General features: G+C 31.1%; 4 protein-coding genes across 4 annotated transcripts; 2 read left to right on the top strand and 2 right to left on the bottom strand.

The window, feature by feature from the left end:
- Nucleotides 1-7,887: 7,887 nt before the first annotated feature.
- On the top strand, nucleotides 7,888-10,471 carry LOC137805893 (protein MAIN-LIKE 1-like). The gene is made up of 3 exons (XM_068605780.1): nucleotides 7,888-7,987; nucleotides 8,483-10,100; nucleotides 10,175-10,471. Exon 2 carries the CDS (start codon nucleotides 8,913-8,915, stop codon nucleotides 10,056-10,058), a length of 1,146 nt encoding a protein of 381 aa, XP_068461881.1. The 5' UTR covers nucleotides 7,888-7,987; nucleotides 8,483-8,912; the 3' UTR covers nucleotides 10,059-10,100; nucleotides 10,175-10,471.
- Nucleotides 10,472-10,654: 183 nt separating this feature from the next.
- Nucleotides 10,655-11,125, bottom strand: LOC137805589 (uncharacterized). Its single transcript, XM_068605529.1, has 3 exons — nucleotides 11,018-11,125; nucleotides 10,741-10,932; nucleotides 10,655-10,660 (listed from the first exon to the last, which is right to left on the bottom strand). Exons 1-3 carry the CDS (start codon nucleotides 11,123-11,125, stop codon nucleotides 10,655-10,657), a joined length of 306 nt encoding a protein of 101 aa, XP_068461630.1.
- A 12-nt stretch (nucleotides 11,126-11,137) lies between these two features.
- On the bottom strand, nucleotides 11,138-13,368 carry LOC137805590 (uncharacterized). Its single transcript, XM_068605530.1, has 3 exons — nucleotides 13,240-13,368; nucleotides 12,495-13,165; nucleotides 11,138-12,356 (listed from the first exon to the last, which is right to left on the bottom strand). Exons 1-3 carry the CDS (start codon nucleotides 13,366-13,368, stop codon nucleotides 11,138-11,140), a joined length of 2,019 nt encoding a protein of 672 aa, XP_068461631.1.
- Nucleotides 13,369-16,107: 2,739 nt separating this feature from the next.
- On the top strand, nucleotides 16,108-20,084 carry LOC137807320 (uncharacterized). Its single transcript, XM_068607916.1, has 4 exons — nucleotides 16,108-16,524; nucleotides 17,899-17,996; nucleotides 19,704-19,775; nucleotides 19,867-20,084. The coding sequence occupies exons 1-3, from the start codon at nucleotides 16,290-16,292 to the stop codon at nucleotides 19,755-19,757; spliced, it is 387 nt and encodes a 128-aa protein (XP_068464017.1). The 5' UTR covers nucleotides 16,108-16,289; the 3' UTR covers nucleotides 19,758-19,775; nucleotides 19,867-20,084.
- The last annotated feature ends 3,969 nt before the right edge of the window (nucleotides 20,085-24,053 follow it).

Genomic DNA, 24,053 nt, shown 5'->3' on the forward strand with positions numbered 1-24,053 from the left:
TTGATGTTCATATAAAAATCATTTATATTGATTCATCGCATATGAAATTATTAAGACACTCCTTAAATATTGATTCATCGCATATTTATAAAAACAACTTAAAATTCAGATCAGACGTTGATAGCAATTAACATTTCAAGTTTATTCATAGCACTCAAATATGTTAAGTATTATTGTTTAGGTCAGAACCATAAAAATACTTTCCAGACATATTTAAGATTCTAGATAAAGAATTAGAAGCAAAACAATAATATCAATAATCAATCAAGAACATAATATTATATTCAGATATCACCTCAATACATAAGAGTTTGAACAAATTACTCTCAATCCCAAAGGGTAGAATTAGTCATACATCTTTTAACACCTTCTATTCTCCGAATTGGGTTACAAGTTACTCAACGGTGTTTTTATCTCAATCTTGCACACTAGGGTTGTGCCTCAAGCAATTTAACCTAATTTGATTGGTAAGTGGATTCTCGCTCAAGTGAGAATTGGCTCGCTTAAGTGAGTAAAACATCGAACCAGCCCAATGTCTCTGGCACTATCTCGCTCAAGCGAGATATGACTCGCTTGAACAAGATCCACTGGTGGCATCTTGGCTTTTTGTGAATTTGGGCAGCTTTAGTGAGTTTTGATGCATTCCAACTTTCTCTTTTTAGCTTTGTATATTTTCCTTTTGCCCAATTATCTCCATTATTCCCTATAATCTTGTAATTAACACAAAAAATTGGGAATAAATTGTTCTTATTTAAATTAAAATTGCAAAATATTTAAAAATGTATAATTTCATAAATTAAAGGTTATTTTATACTTATTTTATCAATTAATATTCATAAGTATCTATATTTTAATATGAATTATTACTAAAATTTGGCACTTATCAATCTTCAATTATATCTTCAATCTCATTATTATTTGCAATTCCGATAGATTTTCCCTTTCTATCAACCTTAGTAGTTAAATTTCTTGGACCTTTATTCCTTTTGTTGCTTCGAGCCCCCTCTTCAAGAGTAAAAGATTCATTTACATCCATCCATGAAACATCATTTGGTAGGCAAGGATCTTCCTTTTCAATAATCCACTCTGCATCTGATTCCATATCAGATAAACATATAGGATCATAAGTATCCTTTTTTTTTCTCTCTAACCTTTTGTCTCATCTCAAGTTGAAGATTATACTTAACAAAGACAAGAACATTTAATCTTTGTTGTTCTAAGCGATTCCTTCTTTTAGTATGCACTTTATCAAATATGTTCCAATTTCTTTCACACCCAGTAGCATTACAAGTTAGACTTAAAATTCTTATTACTAGATTTTGTAGCTCTTTACCCTCTTCCCCATAACTTTCCCGCAAAGAGCTGCAATTTCGAACAAAAAGCTAACATTAATAAATCGTGATCCAAATTGTTATGTTTTTTATGAAACTATTTAGGATTAATTAAATGCTTTACCATAATGCTTCTTATCCATGCCGGCAAAAAAAAAAAAGAATGCTTCTTATCCCTAGTATTTATTGCCATGTTTCCAAAAAATCCTAGTGCTCTTTTGAATTTGTCAAGTTCTTTATCAAGTTGAAATCTAATCCTTCTATCTGGGATAATTTTTTCAATGGTCTCATATAAACCATATAAAACTTCACTGTCTGCATTGAAATTTTTGTCATAATAAAATTTGATCAAAAGAAACAAAAATTATTGAAATAAAAAATATTATTAATTTGCAATAATTATTAAGGTAATAATAAATTAATAATAGTTACTTACTTAGGATTAAAATGGTAAGCAACAACATGAAGATGCTTATATAATTGCAAATTCCAACGAGTATCAATTATTTCCACACCTTTTTGTATCAAGATTCTTCATTCTTTAAATTTGAGGCTATTTGTTCTTTAGCTTTATCCATAACTTCATATATGTAGGGAATAACAAGTTTTGTGTCTTCATCTACAAGTCTTAATACTTTCACAAGTGGAGTTACACACTTCAAACAATATTGGATGGATTTCAAGAACCTATCATCACTTAAACAAATGTTCACCACTTGTTTACCTTAATTTTTTACTAGCATGATTACTTGTTGTTCATTCTTGTGAAACAAACATACCTCAAATAACATTTTTCTATTGTGCTATGGATTGTAAGGTAAGAAAAGCCGTTGGAAATCGCGTGACTACTGATCGAGCTAATTCTTTTTCTTTGGAATACTTTCTATATAAATTTAGAACCCATGTGTGTCTATAAATGAAAGTTGTGATCTTTTTGGCATTTGCAATGGTATTATAAAATACTGGGAGCTGACCAATGTCTTCAAAAATTAAATCAAGGCATTGGGCTACACAAGGAGACCAAATATAATTTTGTTCTCTTTTCCTCTAACATTTTTCCTGCTGCCACAAAATTAGAAGCACCATCAATCACAACTTGCACAACATTATCCTCTCCAATTTCTTCTACCATAGAATCTAATAGTTCAAACCTTTGTTTGACATCCTTGGTCACATTACTAGTATCAATAGATTTTAAGAAAACTGTTCCACTTGGACTATTCACAAAAAAATTGGTAAGAGACCTTCCTTTTCCATCTGTCTAACCATCACACATCAAAGTACACCCACATTTCTCCCATTCAACCTTATATTTCTCCAAACTAGCTTGGATATTGTCAATTGAATTTTTTAAATAAGACACCCTAACTTCATGATAAGTAGGAGGTATTAGACCATTTTCCATATTCAGCAACATATTTTAACATTTGAATAAATAACAAACTTCTTACCAAATTAAATGGTAAAGCATTACCATATATGCATTTGCAAATGTCCGTAATGACCAACTCTATATCTTTAAACATTTCATTCATGGTTTTTTGTTTTCCTTTCCTGGAAAATGACTCCAATGTCCCCTTCTTATTTTGGATATCCACTTCTTCAAAACAATCTAGACAGTTTGCTTCTTTGACTTTTTCTTTATCTTCTAATAACTTCATAAACATGTCTTTGACATCATCTGTAACAGATATACACACAATGACATTTTTCTTTATACCAGCAAGATGATATTTCATTCTTGTAACACCACCCCAACAAGTATGTGAATAATATTTACACTTCACTATAAGTCTATGAGGGGGAATACTCTCACAATGATTCCATGTAAAATCTGTTTCGCTTTGCTTGACTCATCGTCTCTCTCTACCAACAAAGTCAAACAAGTAACATAAATAAACAAATATGAGATTTTTTTTAAATTATATAATAAAATTAAATAAGTACTAAAATAATTTTATATAAAAAATAAAAGAAACAAAAACTTAAATAATTATATATAAAAAAAGTAAAAATAACATAAACAATTTTTATTTTAAAATACAATTTTTTTTAAAATATAATAAAAAAAAGAAAAAAAAACTTAAATAATTATTTACAAAAAAATAAAAATAACATGAACAGTTTATATTTTAAAATGATTTTTTTAAAAAATATAATAAAAGAAAAGAAAAAATTATTTATAAAAAAGTAAAAATAACATAAATTTTTTTTATTTTAAAATAAAAATTTTTCAAAAAAAAATATAATAAAATAAAATAAAATAAACAGAAACTTAAATAACTATTTATAAAAAAGTAAAAATAACATAAACAATTTCTATTTTAAAATACAGTTTTTAAAAAAATATAATAAACATAAAATTAAATAATTATTTAAAAAAGGTAAAAATAAAATACAGTTTTTTTAAAAAAATTATATAAAAAGTACTGAAATAATTTTATATAAAAAATAAAATAAAATAACTTGAATAATTATTTATAAAAAAAGTAAAAATAACATAAACAATTTTTATTTTAAAATACAGTTTTTTTAAAAAAATATAATAATATAAAATAATAAAATGGTTTGGCTTTTCTAAAAGGTGGGTCATTTTCTGAAAGATGGTTCAACTTTTCTAAAAGATGGTTCAGCCTTTTAAAAAATAGTTCAAATTAGGTTAGGTGTGGTTCAAATATTAAAAACTTAGTTCAATAATTACTTTACCAAATAAATTTTTCTTCTTCGAATTTATTCTGATGGTCTTTTTTTTTTCTTTTGCCGTGACCCCCCTTTTCTCTTCTCTGATGTTTTCTTCTCACTTGCTCCGCTGACGGTAAATTTATATTTTTCGTGTTCCTCGTTTTTCTTCTTCTTCTCTACTTAATTTATAAGCAAATTGATTATCCCTCTCTATGACGGTTTTGGGATTTTTCGAAAGAAATTAAATATTTTGATTAAGGTTTTTTTTTTGGTACACATTTATCTTTATACAACTATGTATTTTCTTTCTGGATTTTTTTTAAAAAAATTAAATGAATCATGGTCTTTTATCTCTTTTTTGGGATTTTTCCAGAATTTGCTTGAATTAGAAATAACAAAATAGAATCGAGAAATTTGCTAAAATTAAAAATAACAAAATAGAATCGATAATTGCACAATTCACTGGATTCATGTCACGATTCCCACTAAAAAAACCTATTCATCTCCCGATTTGAATTGATAAAGTCAAGTTTTGATTTGAATCGGAAGTCAAATCTTATGATTCGAACGATCCTAACTACTATAGTTATAAGTAAAATCTATAAAATATAAATAAATTAATATTTTAAAAATAATTATAAAAATTCAGTTTAAGTTTTTTTTTAAAGAAAACTGGCTTGAGCGACAAAAATCGTTGGAACGAAAATGAATCAGCAAGTTGATGACATTTTACGGCAAGTGCACTGCATTTGTCAAAAGTAATAATTGTCCCTAAAGACGGATATCGATCCCACAAGAAACAGTGAATTATCAAGTACAATATTCACTACATATAACAACAAAACAATAAAAATATAACAACAAAACAATAAAAAGAGTTTAGAAGTGATGGTGTTGGCACTGATCAATAAGAAAACAAACAAAAAAATTCGTTGTTTCTATTGGAAAAATAGGGATTAAGTTTCATCTCCCCCACTCTCATGTATTTTGATTAGCATGCTAATATTGAGTTCTTTGATTGAAATTGATGCCCGTAGAAAATTCATTTATATCGATTTCTCGCATATAAAATCCTTAATAATGTTTCCTAAATATCGATCACTCGCATATTTTTAAAAACAACTCTATTCCTAGCACTCAAATATGTTAAGTATTGATGCTTAGGTCTGAAACCTAAAAATACCTCTCGGTCAGATTTAAGATTCTCAATTTGTCACGGAAAGTTAAAATTAAAACAACAATATCAATAATTAAAACTAAATATTAATATATCGAGTTTGAGCAGATTACTCTCAATTCAAAAGGGTAGAATTAGCATGCATACTTCTAGCACCTTCCATTCTTCCAATTTAGTTACAATTCACTTTATGGTGTTTTCCTCTCAATTTGACACCCTAGGGTTGAGCATGTAGCCCTCTATTTATCCTAGTTTTCTAGGGTTAGGTTGCTTCCTGTGTCACACGCTAATGGGCTAAATGATAAAACATAAAAAGACCTAATCTTCCTTTGCATCTTTTTCCCATTTTAGGACCTTCCAGCTTTCTCTTTTTAGCTCAAATTATTCTCCTTTATTCCAAATCTTCAATCCTCCCTACAAATCTGCAATTAACACCAAATTTGGGAATAAAATGCTCTTATTCAAATAAAACTCATAAAAATGTAAAAATGTATAAATTCATAAATTAGGAATTATTTTATATGTAAATTAGCAATAAATCATCATAAGTGTTTATATTTTAATATGAAATATTAATGAAATTAGACACTTATAACAAGCACTCCAAAATTTCTCCATTTTCGTTTGAACGAAATCACATATCGTTGGAGTGAAAATGGACCATAAAGTAAGTCATAAATTACCCCATTTTCGCTTGAACAATCGTTTAAGTGAAAATGAACCAGAAAGTACCTCAAAATTTATCCCATTTTTGCTTTAACAATATCACATCTCGTTTGAGCAAAAATGGACACAAAAGCACCTCATATACTAAATCAAAGTGACAAATTCCCTATTAGAGTTGAATAATTACTCTAAATCAAAATGAAACAACCAATACTCAACAACATTATCCTTTAAATGATTCATCAAACTATTTAAATACATTTATTTACTTATTCCAATAAAAAATAATATAATTTTATAACATCTACCATATCTACAATCTCACATTCTAATCTCAATCAAATTCTAATATATCAAAAAACAAGCAATTTTGCAATAAAATTTTGAGACTGGTGACCACGTCACCCCCACATCCAAATCTTCTATTATAGAATTATATTGGAAATTTAAAACTAACTTCCCTTACTTGAACTTGAGAAAATGCTTACTAAGAGCTCCCAATATATTAAAAGCTCAATAGTAGCTTAACCTGCACCACAAAGTCCTGATAAAAAAAAAAATTAACTATATCATTAGAACTCTGAGCTAACATAGACTAATTCTGAAGTTAAAAGAGTCACATGCAACACCTATACTGAGACAAACCTAACAACTTCATATTCACTTCAGGAGTCTAATGACGAACTCCGATCGTCAAAATTCATAAACGAGAAGGTCATAATCTTATAAAAAAGAAAGATAAAAGGAAAATATAAGTTTTAGAGAGATGATGATTCTTTTAAAATGAAACCTTAATTTTCTATTTATAATTTTTTTATTTTAATAATAAAATATTCAGATGCCATTTAACTTATACCACTACTATTCTAAGATTATTTATAGATTTTACAAGTGTGTTGGGTTGAAATTTAAAAAAAAAAATTGAAAATATAAAAAGAAGGAGGCAGTTTCTTTCTGCACCCCCACTTTTTTCTTCCTGCAACCCACACTCTTATACAAAGACGAAATCACCCTTATTAGTTTTCAAAATTCCAAACATATCCCTAATATGAAAAAACCCTAAAATGAAGGCAGCGTTGATTTTCTCATTTGCGCAGCGTTTTTCTTCCTCTCCCACAACAACATAGCAGCGGCACCTCCACAACATTCTTCTTTCAATCTCACACATTCCTTTTTGGTGATCTAGAGTGCTCTTCACAAAGAAGTAAGTAAATTTCTTTGTTTTTCGGATTTACAAATCCGTTTTTTCCATGGATTTATGTTTCCGTAATCATTTTTTCACATTCCGAACTTATGGATCTGGTAAAGTCTCGAATTTCTGATTCTGGGAATGTTCTGGATTTCGGGATCCGGTAAGCTTCCAAATTTATGGATCCGATAAGCTTCCGAATTTATGGATCCGGTATTGTATTGGATTGATGTGTCCGAAATAATGAGTTGCTCTTTGTGCTTGTGTTACTCAAATTAGTAAACAACAATTATATTGGGTCAATGTTTTGTTGTGTTTTTCTTGGTATTATATTTAAACTTTATTTAGTGTTTGGGTCAACAATTATACTAGGTTTTGTAGTGTTTTGTAGTAAACTTTATTTAAATTTGACATTGCAGTTGATACCTAAGGATAAAGATGATTAGTGATTTTGGAAATGCAGAACGGTGCCCTTTTCAAATTTTAGGTCAAGGGTAATGTTGGAATTTTTAAAATTTTGGGGGTGCAGGAAGAAAAACGTGGGGGTGCAGAAAGAAGAAGCTGAAGAAGGAATGGAGATGCAAGGAGAATTTGTCGGTTTTTTTTTAATGGATCGGCACTAAGGCGAAGTGCCCGAGAGGGCCAAGGCCCAAAATGATATAAAATAACTTTCCATCCGGGCAGTTTCTTCCTGCATCCCCACATTTTTCTTCCTGCACCCCCACACTCTTGTGCAAAGACAAAATTACCCTTTAAAATTTTTGAAATTCCAAAATTACCCTTAATGTAATAAAACCCTAAAAACTTAAAATGGTTGCCATTTGTGCGTGGAGATCGTCTTCTTCGATAGCACAGCGTATTCTTCAGCGGCGCAACACACATTGAATCTCGGTTTTGCAATAGCTTCTTCTTCCAAATCTCATCCATCTCTCATTCATAAAGGTAAGTACATTCATGTGTTCCAGATTTTGATATCCGTTTTTTTCATGGATTGTTGTTTCTGTAAATGTTATTTCACGTTCCAAATCACAGAATCCGGTAGATTTTCGAATTTGGGGATCCGGTACTTTCCTGGATTTGTGGATCCGTTAGTTTCCCAGATGTGAGGATTCGTGACCTTTCCGGATTTGTTGATCCGGTAGTAGTCCGGATTTAGGAATCCGGTAGTGTTTATATGTAGCAAAACTCAGTAGACCTCTGCTTACTATTCCTCTATTTTTTTGCTTCGTTTTTTTTTTTGCTTGGAACTTCTCCTTTACCTCTAAAAATAGCTAAGCATTTTCGGAAACCAAGGAAAGGTTCATCAAATGTTCAGGTATACTTTATAAAAGATTATAATTAGATGACATGTACACTGTTAGTGCAGGGTACCACATGCAAATTTCTGCAGGTTTATGAATATAAGCTGAATCTAACTTGAATGGTGTAATTGAACAGAAATGGTGAAGACTAGGGGAGGAGGTTCACAAGGTGATCGTCTACGTCCCACAGCCTCTGTTAGAAGAAGAAGAAGAAGAAGAAGAAGAAGACATGTTAATGAAGATGAAGAACATGTTGAACATGAAGATGCAGAAGATGTTGATGTTGAACTTGAAGAAGTTGAACCCCAAATGGAGGTGGAGGATGAAGACGTACCTGAAATAGAAGGTGAAGGTTATCCTGAAGGTCCACGGGATGGGACACTATTGACAGGTTATGAAGACCATGTGGCCATGCAATTATTGAATGGTGTGGTAAGTAAATATGTTGTAATATTATACTTGTTCATTGTTAATTTGATATGACTTTCATTCATTAAATTGTATATGATTTTGGTTGGTTAAATTAGGATCGAGTAGAGTTAAAATCGGTGTCTCATGGCCGAAAAATGAGTAAGATGGGTGCTCCTCATCCTCGGATACTACCTGCAGTGGAGTTGTCAGGTTTAGCTGCACTTATTGGGGCAAGCTATGACACGATAGACAAAGGACTGTTGTGTGCCTTTGTAGAAAGGTGGCACCCAGAGACAAATTCATTTCATCTGCTTGTAGGTGAGTTGACCATCACATTGGATGATGTGTCGAATTTGTTGCACCACCCAATTATGGGGCAATTCTACACGTATCCGAGCTTGAATACAACTACGACGACCGATTTGCTTGTTGATTCACTTCGTGTAGATCGGGGAGTAGTAGCTGCTGAGACTCGTCATTGTCGGGGTGGACATGTGCGTCTAAGCTGGTTGAGGGAGATGTATGAGGACGCATGTACCAGGAGACAATGGACTGTTGCTGCACGGGCATATTTGCTACACCTAGTAGGTTGCACCATCTTTGCAGATAAGAGTGCTACGTCGGTTAGTGTATCCTACTTGGGATTATTTGTAGATTTAAGGCACACCGGAGGATACTCGTGGGCAGCAGCTACTTTGACCCACATGTATGAGCAGTTGGGAGATGGTTCCTATGCAAATACTAGACAGTTAGCTGGGTATGTCACGCTATTTTCATCATGTATATATGAGCACTTTCCGAGTATTGGACACCGACAGCTTCGGGATGCCTATGTTGAGGATGAGCCGCGGTGTATGAAATATGTGGTCGGGAGTAGGTTGTCCACACTTGCCTCAGTTCGGATGCAATTAGATAGCCTTTGTGTTGGTGTTGTTCAATGGATACCCTATGAAGAGCATAGAGCGGTGCGTCCTTTTGAGTGGATTTCATTATTTTCCGGGTACATTCGGTTGAGGGTTTGTAGGCAGATGCATTTCCCTGAACGTGTACTCAGACAGTTTGGATATATACAGTGTATCCCTAGTCACCCAACCACCGTTCATCATGGCGATCCATCCACATCTGATATCGACCATCGATGGTTAGATTATAATGCTAACCTCGTACAGGGTGTAGTATTAGCAGCTGATGTTGGAACCCGTGTTCCTGCATATTTGGAGTGGTTCCGGTCTATATCACACCCATATATCATCCAGATGGCTGAGGATGATCGACCTCCGGTGATTACCCATTATGGATGACGTCAGGGCGGGAATGATACTATCTCTGAGCATCCCGCAGTGGTAAGAACTTATTACTTGCTTATTTAAATAATACATGCTCAATTGCAATTAATGTAATTTGTTTATAATTGTAGGGTCTTTGTAGAAGAATAGCATCCACCTTGCAGTTGATTATAGATGATGGTCATCTAACCGAGGATTCACCTGCATGGGAAGGGACACAGACAGCCTTGATGCTAGCCCAATCAGCCACTGAGGACATGTCTGTGTATGTCCGCAGACGACGACACGGACGTTGATGATGATCATCATTTTAGTTGTTGTTATGTATTTTAATTTCCTGAAGAAAGACTTAGTTTACAATTATTTTTGAATTTGATGAATGAACACTTTGGTTATGAAATTAGACAATTCTTCTTCCGCATTTATAATAGTCAGAATGTTAACATATTCATTTATCAATGCAATTACAACTATAAATGTCGTCTAATGGACATAATTTGTGTAAACATTTGCATCCGACTAGTATAATATGAACACCACATTTTGGCAATTGGATAACAATGAGTAGACCATAAAATATCTGTTGGTGGAATCGGGCAACCTTCTTGCAACTAAACCTGTTAAAAATTGTAAGCAATGTCATTAATTATGTTTTTCTATGATTCCTAAAATTCATTGATAATGAAGTTTAACAAACCTGAACAAAATGATTTCCATGAACATGTCCAATACAGATGATGCGGTGATGATTAAAATCTGTTGGAGGTTGGGATCTTAATGGAAAAATAGTCAATGATTGTTTAAGAGATAAACACACAACAATCACATTATATCGATTTACAATAACGTATCCCATATCTGGTATTGTCATCCACTTATCTATACTTATCTGCAAACAGAATAAAATGTAACAAGTTAATCCACTTATACACCTTTTTACAATTAATAACATCATTTAGAATGAATACAATTACCATGTGGTCAACTAGAAGTGAATTTTTCAAAAATTCAAATCGTTCATCCCCGCCAAACAAATCAATATATTCTTGACGCCCTTGACAAAGTTCTTTATGCAAGTTCATGCGTACAATAGCCTATGACTCCTCTCCCATACCCAATAATGCACCAACCGCACGATAGCCACAATGACCGTCAACCTTAACATCAACAATATCAACAATGTAAGGATGAATTTCCACCGGAAATTGTTGTAGCATTGGTATTGATTTGGTCGGAGGAGTCTCTGAAATAAATCCCTTGCTACATTTCAAACTAGATGAACTATCATGTTGTGAAAGAATGGCATCAACATGTTCAAAGTAAGAAGGAATTCGCTTCGTTGATCTACCAAATTTACTCTGACGCCCTTTTAGTGCACCTTTTGTTTTGACTTTCTCCCTTGGTGGACATAAAGATGTGTTATCTGGATAGGCAATCTCACGTAATTTGGCTTTGATGTTAATCTTACCAGCCATGTCAACCTCCTTGAAACGATTCATGATGACAGCCCACTCTTGTTGGATGAACAACTCTGCTGAAGTATCATCACTTGAAATATCTAAAAAGCTTAATCGTGTCCAAATGAGATGCACTGACTGCAATGGTATGCTACCCACACCAAAGGAAGCCAATTCACAAGCACAAGGAAGGCCATGAGTAGATCTAATGGTGCACCCACAACGAGATTTATCTAAACCATATTGAACTCGATCACTCTCTTCTGCAACATACTGCAAGGCATATTTCGATACGAAGCCAATCAATTTCTTATATCTTGTTACATTGAAGACATGACTCACTACATGCAAACTCTTTTCAAATGAAGATTTAATTGCATTATGTTGCAAGATGATCATCTTATTAATGGATTCCCAACAAAAGCATAAGTCTCCCATTGACGTCTCAAGGATCCTCTTTAAACTCCAATGTGCAGCCTCAACCCTATTACTTGTCGTGTTGCCTAAGTGCATGACTTCATCCGTCCAAGCCTTAACAAACTTTTCTTTATGTGGATTTAACCAAGTACTAATCACATATTCAGTAAATATAGGCCATGGTGAACAAACAACATTAAATGCCTCAATACGATGTTCATAGGACTCTACATTTTCACAATCAACAATTGCTCCCCAAGATTCCATCACTTGATCCCATGCCTCTTTTGGATGAACAATCATTTTACATTTAGCTTTAACATTTTTATCAATGTGAAAACGACATAACAAATTAGCAGCTTCGGGAAACACAACATTTATTGCATTCATTAGAGCAATATCTCTATCACTAACCACAACCTTCGGGTATGAATCAAATCTAAAAAACAAACATTTCAGCTTCTTAAGGGCCCATACAAAGTTATGATGACGTTATGATGCGAGTAACATAAATGCAGCACTGAAGGTCAATCCCGTTGAGGTTACACCAACAACTTCAAACAAGGGCATTCTATACCTATTAGTTTTATAGGTACTGTCCATCATCAATACAATGTTAAAGGCATTCAATAGCTTCACTGAATCAGGGTGTGTCCAAAATAAATCTTGCACAACATTTGTCCCTTCTTCAAACCTAAACCAATGGACATACATATCACGCTCAAGTAACATCATCAATTGTTGCATTTCAGTTCTATCACCTCGTACTGATTTTTTGTACATATATCGTGCATTATAAACTTGCTTTATTGTGCTCACATTTTTCTCATTATGCTCTTTCATTGTCAGCAAAATATTTGTAGGCTTCACCGAACTGTCTGTCATGTCCATAAGCATTGACTTCTCACTACATGTGAACCTACCAACATATGGATGACCAACCAATATATTTGCCAACTCATGATTATGAGACCCACAAATTAATTTCAATATCCACCTTTCACCACTCTTTACTGGATACCCTCGTAATCTGAAAGGACAACCACATTTCCTAGTTCCACTCTCAATAACCTGTAAATCCTTCTTATATTGTTTGTATTGACCTCTTCTATCACAACCTAATAACACAAATGTTTTCCTTCCTCGTTGGCCAGTTGAAGTATCCGATCTCAATATCACAATACAAAAACCAATGTCAAACGCAACTTTTCTAACCCACTTTAGGAGTTCATCCCGAGTACGAAATACCTACAAAAGTTACCATAACAAATTATTTACTAATTAACAAACAACTTAAAAATACTTTACAAACTTAACTTTACCTCATCTGTAGTAAACGCATCTGTACATTCATATCCCTTCGATTTAGATAATGAATTCTCAATATCATCATCATCCCACACATTCACACCATCATATAATTGTTGTTCAAATTCTTCACTACTGTCCATGCTTCTACAAATAAAAAAAAATAAAACAAAATTATTGCATTCCGGATCCATGAATCCATAAGTGAAAAAAATCATTCCGGATCCAACAATCCATAACTCAAAAAGACTATTCCAGATTCAGGAATCCATAACACAAAAAAACCATTCCGGATTCATGAATCCGAAATGCACCATAACACAAAAAAACCATTCCGGATTCATGAATCCGGAATGCACCATAACATAATACAATTCCGGATTCATAACTCCATAATGCAAGTAAAGCATTCCGAATTCATGAATCCATAACACAAAATACTGTACCGGATCAACCCATCCGTAATGAAATTTAAGCTTATGGATTCAGAAATCTGGAGAACAACATATTATGACATTTTACTTATGGAGCACCCCCTCATCCGGAACACATTATTTCATTTATTCTGGATTCATGAATCTGGAAGGTATTACCGGATCCCGATATCCGATAATCCTGAAATTTCCATAACCACCGTGTTTCTTAAAAAAAACCTTTACTCTTACCTCTATAACCCATACAACACTTCGGCAACGTTGTGTACTCCTCCGCCTTGCTTCCAACAATTATGAAGAACCTCCACAACACTTGAAAACCAAGGATGAAGATGAGCAGTGACTATGGAAGTGCTGAACGTTGCCCTTTTCAAATTTTTGCTCAAGGTTAATGTTGAAATATTTAAAATTGTGGGGGTGCAGGAAGAAAAACGTGGGGTGCAGGAAGAACAAGCCTTACATCCGTATTCAATCACATACACTTTTCTTAACATTTAACATTTTTAAAATGATATAAACCATGGTTTTTTATTAATTAACAACATAAAAATCATATTAACGAGAATTGTTTTTCCTGAGCAGAATATTAATGGTAAAAATACGATGAAAATACTTATTGCTATTCTTACAGTGATAAAACAGATATGGAAGACTAAACCAACATTGTAGAACAGATATGTGTGTGCATAAAATATTTGTATATTGTTTTTTTAGATTGTGCTTTGGCTATTTCATACACCGCTTTTGTTTTTTATTTTATACTCATGTGGACAGAGTGTAGTTTCTGCACATATTTTCTTTCCAGAATTAGGTAAGAAACTCTTTGTAATATATTGTAAGAGATATTTTAAATATTTTTTTAATTGGAAAAAAAACTTTTAAAAAGGTACTAAATAAGTTCAATTGAATTTGTAGTATATTTTGATTGATACCAAACTGCACCAAAAGTACAAATTTCACAATGTGTACACTTTCAGCTTTTAAAATTTTCAGTCAATTAGTTCTTTATTTTTAAATTAAGATTTGCTAAAATTCGTTTTACACAAATTCTCCACGTTCTCTTTTTTTACAAAGTACATTGATCAAATTATTTTAATTAGTATTTTATTCCAAATCTACTTAAAAAATATTTTAAAATTATATTTTCAAGTTAATCTCAATCCCATAATCTACACACTCTTAAAAAAAACATTAATTTTTGGAATTCCAATTTTTTTATTTATTTCTGTATATCTCAAGTTTATTACAAAGCACATAATATTTAGTCGTAAAATTAAAAATGGAAGTTAATTAATCTGATAAATTTTGTTGAATTGTGAAAACAGAAGGGCTTTGATTTAAAAGAAATTAAGTGATTAAAATATCTTATAATTAATATTTAAGTGATAATTTATGTTTAAACTTAAGAGTTGATATAGATGCTTATAAGCATTAAAGTTATTCCACGCAATTTATAAGAGATCATCAGTCATTTTCAAATAAGCATTAAAATGGCAGTTTTGTTAATCCATTTCTCTAGTTATTGGAAACAACCTTATTGTCTGTAAAATTAACTGAAGTTAAATAGCAATAACATTGTTTACCCACAATTATGATTTGTTTGAAACTTGATGCGTGATTTATGCATAACTATTAAAAAGGATTTTATGTAATCATCAGTGTAGTGTATATTATTATTATTATATTATACATTTTATCTTTCCACCTATGCAATTAATTATTTATACATAACTTAATCATTTTCAATTATATAATAACTGAACAAGTTTCAAATACTATTATAGCCCTTTCTTACAATTTAAACAAAAAAACTAACATAATATTTATTTTTTCTTGGTCAATTATCACAATCTCTTTCTTGCATAGAATATGTGATGGAATACAAGATAATGAAAGAAGAAAAATAAAATAGATAAAAAAAGTCATTACAATATTATTTTATTTATTTCTATTATTTGAATATAAATTCATTTTATTATTATAAAAATAGACACACAATTTTTTGTAATTTTACTTTGTAAATATTTTTAAAAAATTAAACAACTACTCACATTAAAAGAACCCACCAATCCAACAAAAAATTTATTAAAGCATGTGTTTATGTTTATATTCATAATTTCTTATAATTCAACAACAATTTTACTGTGGAAACGTTTTAGGATAAATTATAACAGCTCTTTTTATTTGCATGGTAGTTTCTTAATTGAAAAGAAATGTATTTAATTCTTACCCATGTAAGATCGTTTATAATTTTACAATGGCTCTGAATTTTTTTGGTATTGTAAGATTAAACCTATGGAGAAATCCCCATAAAAAGTTTACCCAAGAAGCATCTCATAAAAGGTTTATAATTGAAAAGCACAGAGAAATTGCCACTGAAGTTCTTTCATTACATTTCCACTTTATGAACCCTTTATCATAAAAAAGTTAATTGCTTTAATGCAACACAGTAATAAAATAAATAAATAAATGTTGAGTTGAGAGAAAGAAAAGAATGGAAAAGAAAGAAGTTGTGAAGTACAGCAAGTAGTAGGAAGACAAAAGATCCAACATATCACACACAACACAACACAACACAACACTCACTCTTCCAGTTAACATTACTTTCACACACTCTCTCTCCGACCAAAATGCCGATTAACGCGGAATCTACGCCGCCACCTGCCATCGGAAAAATCGGTCCTTACACTGTTTTCATGACGCCGCCGTCCACACCCAAACCCTCCGATGACCCCGCTACCACCACCAAGATCGCCCCTCCGCCGCCACAGATTCCCAAAACCGTTCCTTCCCCCAAACCCCTCTCCGATTCCGACGATTCCCTTTTTGGCATCTTCAGAAACGCCGTTACCAAGGTTCAAACCGGTACGCACTTTGCCCTTTTAAACTCTTAGGTTAGATTAGATTCTGTGTCGCGGAAAACAAAATGTGTCAAACATTTATAAAATTTAAGATAAAAACTATAGATAAGACCTATAGTTGGTAAGTTAAAAGCCGTTTTTGGGTTATTTGGAATTTTAATTGAGTGGTTTAAAGTGTGTGACTGTTGTGATGGATGACGTTTATTTTTTGTAAATGGCTTAATCATAATTTTATCTACTTTTAGAAACACCTTGATTTGATATCTGAACTATATATATGCGTGTGACTCCAGAATTATTATATTGCATGACCTAGTCTTGTGGGAATCTTTTTGGGTATTGGCATTCTTGTTGGTGTTTTGTTTACTATTTTGGACAAACGCATCTTTTCCTTCTATTTTTTGTTAAGATTTTGGTTCTAGTTCGCTGAGATATGTATACGCTCTCTTCTCGTCACGTGGTTGCAAGCAGGAAGGTAAGTCTCAAATATAGCGATATGTAGTTGGGTTCGAAGTCATTTTTTTTTTTGAAGTAATGAATATGTGTGTTAGTTGCTGTCTAACATGCACTTTGCTGTTGAAGGTGCATCCAGCTCTTTAATGTTTATAGCCATAGATTTTTTGTATGAAAATATCTATAGAATTTACATGAAAATAGATCTATTGCTGCAAAAACATGGTACAGCCCTGCACCAAACTCTATTGAAATGGGTACATCTTAGCATCTATCGTGATTTGTAACATTAGTTGTACTGATATTTTGTTCTATCTACGTATTCAGTTTGATTCCACTGACCAAACTTTTCACTTTTTAAACTCATGCCGTGTTCTTTTATTCTTTGAAATATAACAAACATAAAATACAAACCATTGTTATGTTCTGCCTGTGTAAGTTTGGTTTTATAAAATGTGTATTTGTTGGGTTGTAAGAAAACTGGAGTATTTGGTAACTTGGTTACACAGTGATTGGAGATAACAATGGGTGGGTCCTTTGTTTTCCACTTCTCTGGTTTGCTGAAGTGAAAATAAACATGTCTGGATTAAGTAATTTGAACAACGGCCAGGGGCAGTGGAAACTGTGCCTGAGCATTTTATGGAAATTCTGCATATCACGTTTTCCTTATTCTAGTCAAATAAGTAAATGGCTCTAATTGATTGTTCCTATGTGTGTGTTGCTTCAGTCTGGTTGAGGTAGTGCACTGTCTATTTCTGATGTTTTGCATTGCAAAAAATATATGATTGAGCGTGTATTGCCGCCCTTTTTATTTTGATTTCAGATCCTATAATGCATAGGTCTTTGATTGAGGCTTTTCATTATCTTGTTTATTCTGAGAACCACTACTATTATGTTACAATATCCATTCCTTTTCCTTTTACAGCTCACTCAAGTTTGGATGACCATGTGGCACGTTGGTTTGGATTAAATCAGTCAAAATATCAATGGGCTCTTGATGATTATTATGAGAGCAAGGGAATGGTAAGCAATTGACCGATACTAGTATATGCAACATTAGTGTTTGTGTCCTTTTATTATTGGATATTCTTTTGCTTGTTTTAATGTCCTTTCGTAGTTTAATTTGGACCAATGTTACCACCAAATTTGGTGGTTCCATCTAAGAACCACAAATCGGTTCATGGCTACCTATTCATGGTTCTTTTGTGAATTGGGTTGCTCTAATTTCCAATTTGGTACATTAATCATGTTGAGCCAAAGCTGAGGCAGATGATGTAGGGTGGCCTAGCCTCCAATGGACACTTTTGGGTTTGGGATTTGCTAGTTTGACATTTCGGGTTGATGGAAAACACTGATGTAGAAGGATGAGAAAGAGAAAGAAGAGGAGAAGGTGTATGCAGTGATCAGGATTCCATATCCTGTAAATCTGAATATCACCTACACCTACTAAAAGGACGAGGCAGCAAGATGAGGAGAATGAAAATGTACTGTCTCTCAATCACTGTGATGATTCCACTTGCCTTGAAAAAAACTGATGATTCCACTTCAGAGTGGCCTAGGGAGACCAAATGTGGCTGTAGTTGCAATAATAAATGGTGAAAATTGTAAAACTGTAAGAAATGGTTAGTTATTCCTCAATTGGATTTTGTTCATGAGTTTAACAGTCCAAAGGATTTCACTTTTTCTAAAAAAAAGTGTTATACTAATAACTAAAATAAATCGTGAACATGTTAATGTTAAGCCATTATGATTGACAACAAATATCACATTATCTAATGCAAGTATAAAATTGTTGCAAACCCAAATGTACAGACTAAGTGTATCCCCCACATGTCATATATTTGACACAGTAACTTACTGCATACCAGACACCTGACCAGGTACCTGTCTGTACCCACACTGAAGAGTATTGTGTATAAGGTAATTATGATTTGAACTGTTATATTGATATCATACTTCACTTGTGTTAAGTTTATATTCCTTTTATTGGACTTTTATTTCAACAAGAACCTTTTCTTGCTGGACTTCTGATATATCAAGTAGATGTGGGGGTTAATTAGTTGTGTGCCATGTCCTAGTATGGTACCATGTATCTCGCTTTTAAATTATTTATAAGCATCAGCAATGCTTGAACAGTTGCACAATCTTATTTCAGGAAGTATGTTTAATCTTAAAAGTAAGTATAAGTTCTGTCCTCGCTTGTGGTAAAAAATAAATTTCATATAGCTATTAGTTGGTATTGTTAAGTTGTGTTTGAGCATCGGAGAGCATCAGTATTATGGGTCCTGCATTGACTTGCCAGGGAGAGGGATATTATGCAAAAAAAATAAAATTAATGGAGTTGCATGAGATTTAATCTTACAAGAGGCCTACCTTCTCTTTTACGATGTTGCGTGGGGTTTTCAGTATTTTGGGATGATTGCTATTTATCATATCATGTATTTCGTACTTCACTGTGATATTTGATAGACAAAAAATTTAGAGGGGTCTTGGGTTTGAGTTTGTCAAAGATAAAAGGCATTTAACGCAATTAAGTCTGCCTTTTGACCACATGTTTTTTTTGTGTAAGTTAATGTAGAAGCTACTGTCAAAGCTAATATAAACATGTTTCAGTATGACTCATTGTTGCAATAGCATAATTGAATTCTCATCTGACTTGCACAATAAGAAATGTGAGTACACGTGTGAGTTTTTCTTTTCACTTCTAAAAAATAGAGATTTTGACTGTAGGAAAAAGGAGACACCAAAATGAAAGAGGTATCGAGCAAAGTACAGAGTGTTTGACTTGAATAGAGTTTGGTGGTAAGTAGTCCTACCTTTGTTTTTGGTAATTTATTTATCCTTGAATTGTATGCATAATCCTTTTAACTTGATGACTGGTATCATTATGCAGGATTATTCCAAAGTGAGGTGTGAAGACACTTGCTTTGAGTATATTTATACCTTTGTATTTACATGTTGAGTAGAATGAATGGGTCGGATATGTCAAAGTTATTCGATCTATATCCATTGATATGATTCAATGGTTATTTTCCAACTGCTGCCAGTTGAGTCTGATTGGACAGTCTCTATTACCTGTAATCTAATTACCAAGTTGTTTTCTGGGGCAAATGTTTTTGTTTTTGTATTGCAGCCTGGGTCATGTTTTGGGGTTCTCTCCTAAGCATTTTGTTTGTCCTATTCGGAGTAAACTCTGCGAAAACCCTATGCAAGCAATACTGATTATTATTTATTGAAAAAAATCGTTAGTTATCAGTAGTTAACTAATTTTCATATCACCGTTTTAAAATCATAAAGTTGGGATCCTGGGTGTAGAGAATCTTAGTCATGAAAATGCTGGATTATGTTGTCAAAATTGTTGTAAACATAATTGGATTAATAAATAGTTAGAGTAGAGGTAAGTCTTGAGGTTGGAGGTGGGTATCCGGAATAAGGGACATTAAAAAATTAAAGTTGAGAGATAATTAATTGAAATGAAATAATATATAAAAAAAGTTCAATTATTTTTATTAAAAACTAAAGTAAAGTAGTCTCAGTTCAACTTTTTTTTATTTGTTCTTGAGGTCATGTTTTAGATGAGTTTTAAATGTAGTTTTTAGTTAGTAAATTAAATATAAGTTTCTAATGTAAGGTACAAAAATTGTTTAAATATTAAGAATGTAATTCAATATATTAATTCGTAAAAATGAACTTTTTTTTTATTTACTTTGATAAGAAGCTCAATTTTTTATTAATGGTGTGCTTCTTTACCTAAGACTTTGATACTTACATTAGTTTATTAGATATAGTTTTTTTTATAAAAAAGTGTGAATTTGAGATGATGAAAATAGTGATCAACTTTCATTACCTCCTCTCATAGTTTGTGTACAGGAAACACCTAGATGATGTTGGTCACCCAAAATGTCAGTCACCTAACATTACCCCATGAACAACACATCACCTAGATGATAGGTCATTTGGAATGTCATTATCTATGATTAACCACCTAAACAACATTAGTAAAAATTCAGTAAAATGTTATAAATAGGACAACATTTACCACACAGTATTATTCACTGTTATTGTATTTATTATACATCATTTACGTGTTGTTGACCTTCTCGCAAGAAGAATTGGGAAGTAGTGTCTTGGCAAGTGACGGTCTTATAAGGGCACATCAGCTATTCCACTAACACTTTGTAATGTGAATGTGATTCAAATAACTAAATTAATTTAATTGTTGAAAAAAAATAGTTCACATTCACAATGTGATTAAAATGATATTTTAGTTCAATTTTAACTATTTTTTAACTTAATTTACTTATAAATGAATGTTTTGGTGTGTGCCTTTTATGTCAAGTGAGATTGATTTATGAGATTTCTGGAGCAATGTTGTTTGGGAGATAAGTATTAAGAAAATGAGATGGTAAACATGCTTAACATTTCTTTAGATTTAGTCAAACTGCTTTTTTAGCTAGTAGTTTATTTTTAGGTCTCCAAGAAGATTTTGAGTGTTTAATGTCTCCAAGAAGATTTTGAGTGTTTAATGAGTTACTAAATATGAATTGTGAAATTCCTATAAATGAGTTTTTATGTATGATATTTCAATGTAGAAGATCTTTGACCCTAAGTTAATAAGAGATCAAAATGATAACAATAATATAAATATGAGATATATTCAATTTCTTTTTTAACTTTATAATAATTAAGTAAAGAACAATAAAATAATAATAATCAAAATATTTAAAAAATTAATATATCTTTTTTAAATATTTAAAATATTCACATATAATGAAAAACTTGTAAATAGTAACTTGGGTTGATAAGTTATTGAGATTTGAGTACCTCACGGTACATAAATCTTTCAAGCTCAGAATCCAAATATTTATTTAAAATAAATGAACAATTTGATTGATTTCTAAATTTCTGTTAGTTTGAGTATATATTATAGTTGAGTTAAAGATGTTCAAAGTTAAGTCAAATATCTTTAAACTAGTTAAACTAGAGAACACTCAAAACATATAGTTAATTAATCACTATAAATTCATGAATTAGAAATTAATTTTTAGAGACCAAAATAATTAGTTACAATAATAAATAAATTAAAAATTATTTTAGAAACTAAAAAAAATGTTGGTTTCTAAATTAGTTTTTATTATTGTTAAATAGTTTCTAAATTGTTATCTAATTAGGAACCAATATTTTAACTACCAATTATTTAGTTTCTAAATTTAGTAGCAAAAACATTGATTGCTAATTAGATACTAAATTAAAAACTATTTATCAATAATATAAACTAATTTAGAAACATTTCTTTTAGTTTCTAAAATAGTTTCTAACTTTGTTACTATTGCAACTTGTAGTGAATATTGAATCAATTAAAAATTGAAAAGTAAGAATAACTGAATTAAATTGTTGAATGTGAAAGTGTTCTAAATGTGGAAGAAAGATAGCAAAGAATTATAGAGACTAAAGAGAAACTAAAATTCTAAATGGAAAAATCTAAAAGTGTTTAAAAAAGGAAAACCCATATATTAATTGATTGTACAAACTTAAATATATATATATATATATATATATATTATACAATACTATAAATTTTATACAAAATCCATGGAAAAATCCTACTCAATTTTAGTTTATTATTGACTTGTTGATTTTTCCATATATGCATAATTTCACTAAGTTTTGTTGTGCAAATTGATTGTTAATTTGGCCATTTATTACTCTTTGGAGTGATTTCAGTGGGTTAATTTCTCATGCATTGAGTGAATGGTAGTTAGTTTTGTTATTTCCAACATTTGATACAATTGTTTTTTTTCTCATTTATTATTAATTATAACCAAAATCCATTTTAATAATCCAAATACAATTAGTTTGCTTCACATTTCTTTAGAAAGTCAACTCAATATCAAGACAAAATTAGTATTTTTTTCTTCTCATTCTAAATGAGATGTTTTTTTTAATATGATTATAAGTTAATGTACTAAAATGAATCAACAACCCAAAAATCATAAAAAAATAGTACTCATGTAAAAATATAAACTATATAGAAAAAGTGACCTTTCCAAGTTAATATACTAAAATGAACCAACAACCAAAAAATCATAAAAAATAGTACTTATGTAGAAATATAAACTATTTAGAGAAGTTGAACTATGATGAAGTATGTTTGGATGTGCACTGATAGTAAAAACTAGTGTGGATAGCTTAAAACAAACATAACTTGTTCCATGGATTTAAAGTACAGTATCGATGTATCTAAGGTTGTAATAGTACATAGAAGTTTTCAACATTAGTTTCAGTTATGTTTCATGTCGCATTACTTCAATAGATGAGGCTTAGGCCAAGTGTAATTTTTTTTTCAATAACCTAAGAAATGTGAAAAGGAGAAAGAAAAAAAAACTTTTTTAATTTGTTTGAATTTTGTTGTGAAATATAGAATTTATTATTTTAAGTAATAAATATTTCTGTTAATATTCAGAATTTTATTTTATTTATAAAATCTTAGAAACATATTTTTACCACAAAATATTTTAAATTCTCTAAAAAAATCACAATTCATTTCTTAGAATATTCTTTCAAACAATATTAGTTTATTGGTGTTTATAATTTTGAGATAATCAATTAGTTGACATAAACAATTAAGATGATAAACTTTTTCATTAGAGTATTTATAGTCCAAAACTCGAATTTGAGATTGTTGATTAAGTTGAAATAATTCCTTTTCAATATATCCAAGTGCCTGGTAATAAAGTGAAAGAATTGAATAAAAAATACATTCTCTGTAAAGTTAAAAAAGCATTTAAAAAATATCAATAATTATTACTCAATAAATTGATTAAACCAGATACTAGATAATACTTGAATTTTCTGAATTCAACTATTCCCTTCTTAATTAAAAAATATTAGTTAAGTATATATTATTTTAGATAAAAAAGGTATTAAAAATGTTTATATACTTAGGAATATTTTCAAACATAATTTATTTATAGATGATAATTATTAAAAAAAATAAAAAAATAAAAAATATAATATATATAGATGATGCATATGAAAAAAAAAGAAACAAAATAATTTATTTATAGATGATATATAAGA

This window comes from Phaseolus vulgaris, chromosome 3, assembly GCF_000499845.2.
Source record: "Phaseolus vulgaris cultivar G19833 chromosome 3, P. vulgaris v2.0, whole genome shotgun sequence".
NCBI classification, from domain to species: Eukaryota; Viridiplantae; Streptophyta; class Magnoliopsida; order Fabales; family Fabaceae; genus Phaseolus; species Phaseolus vulgaris.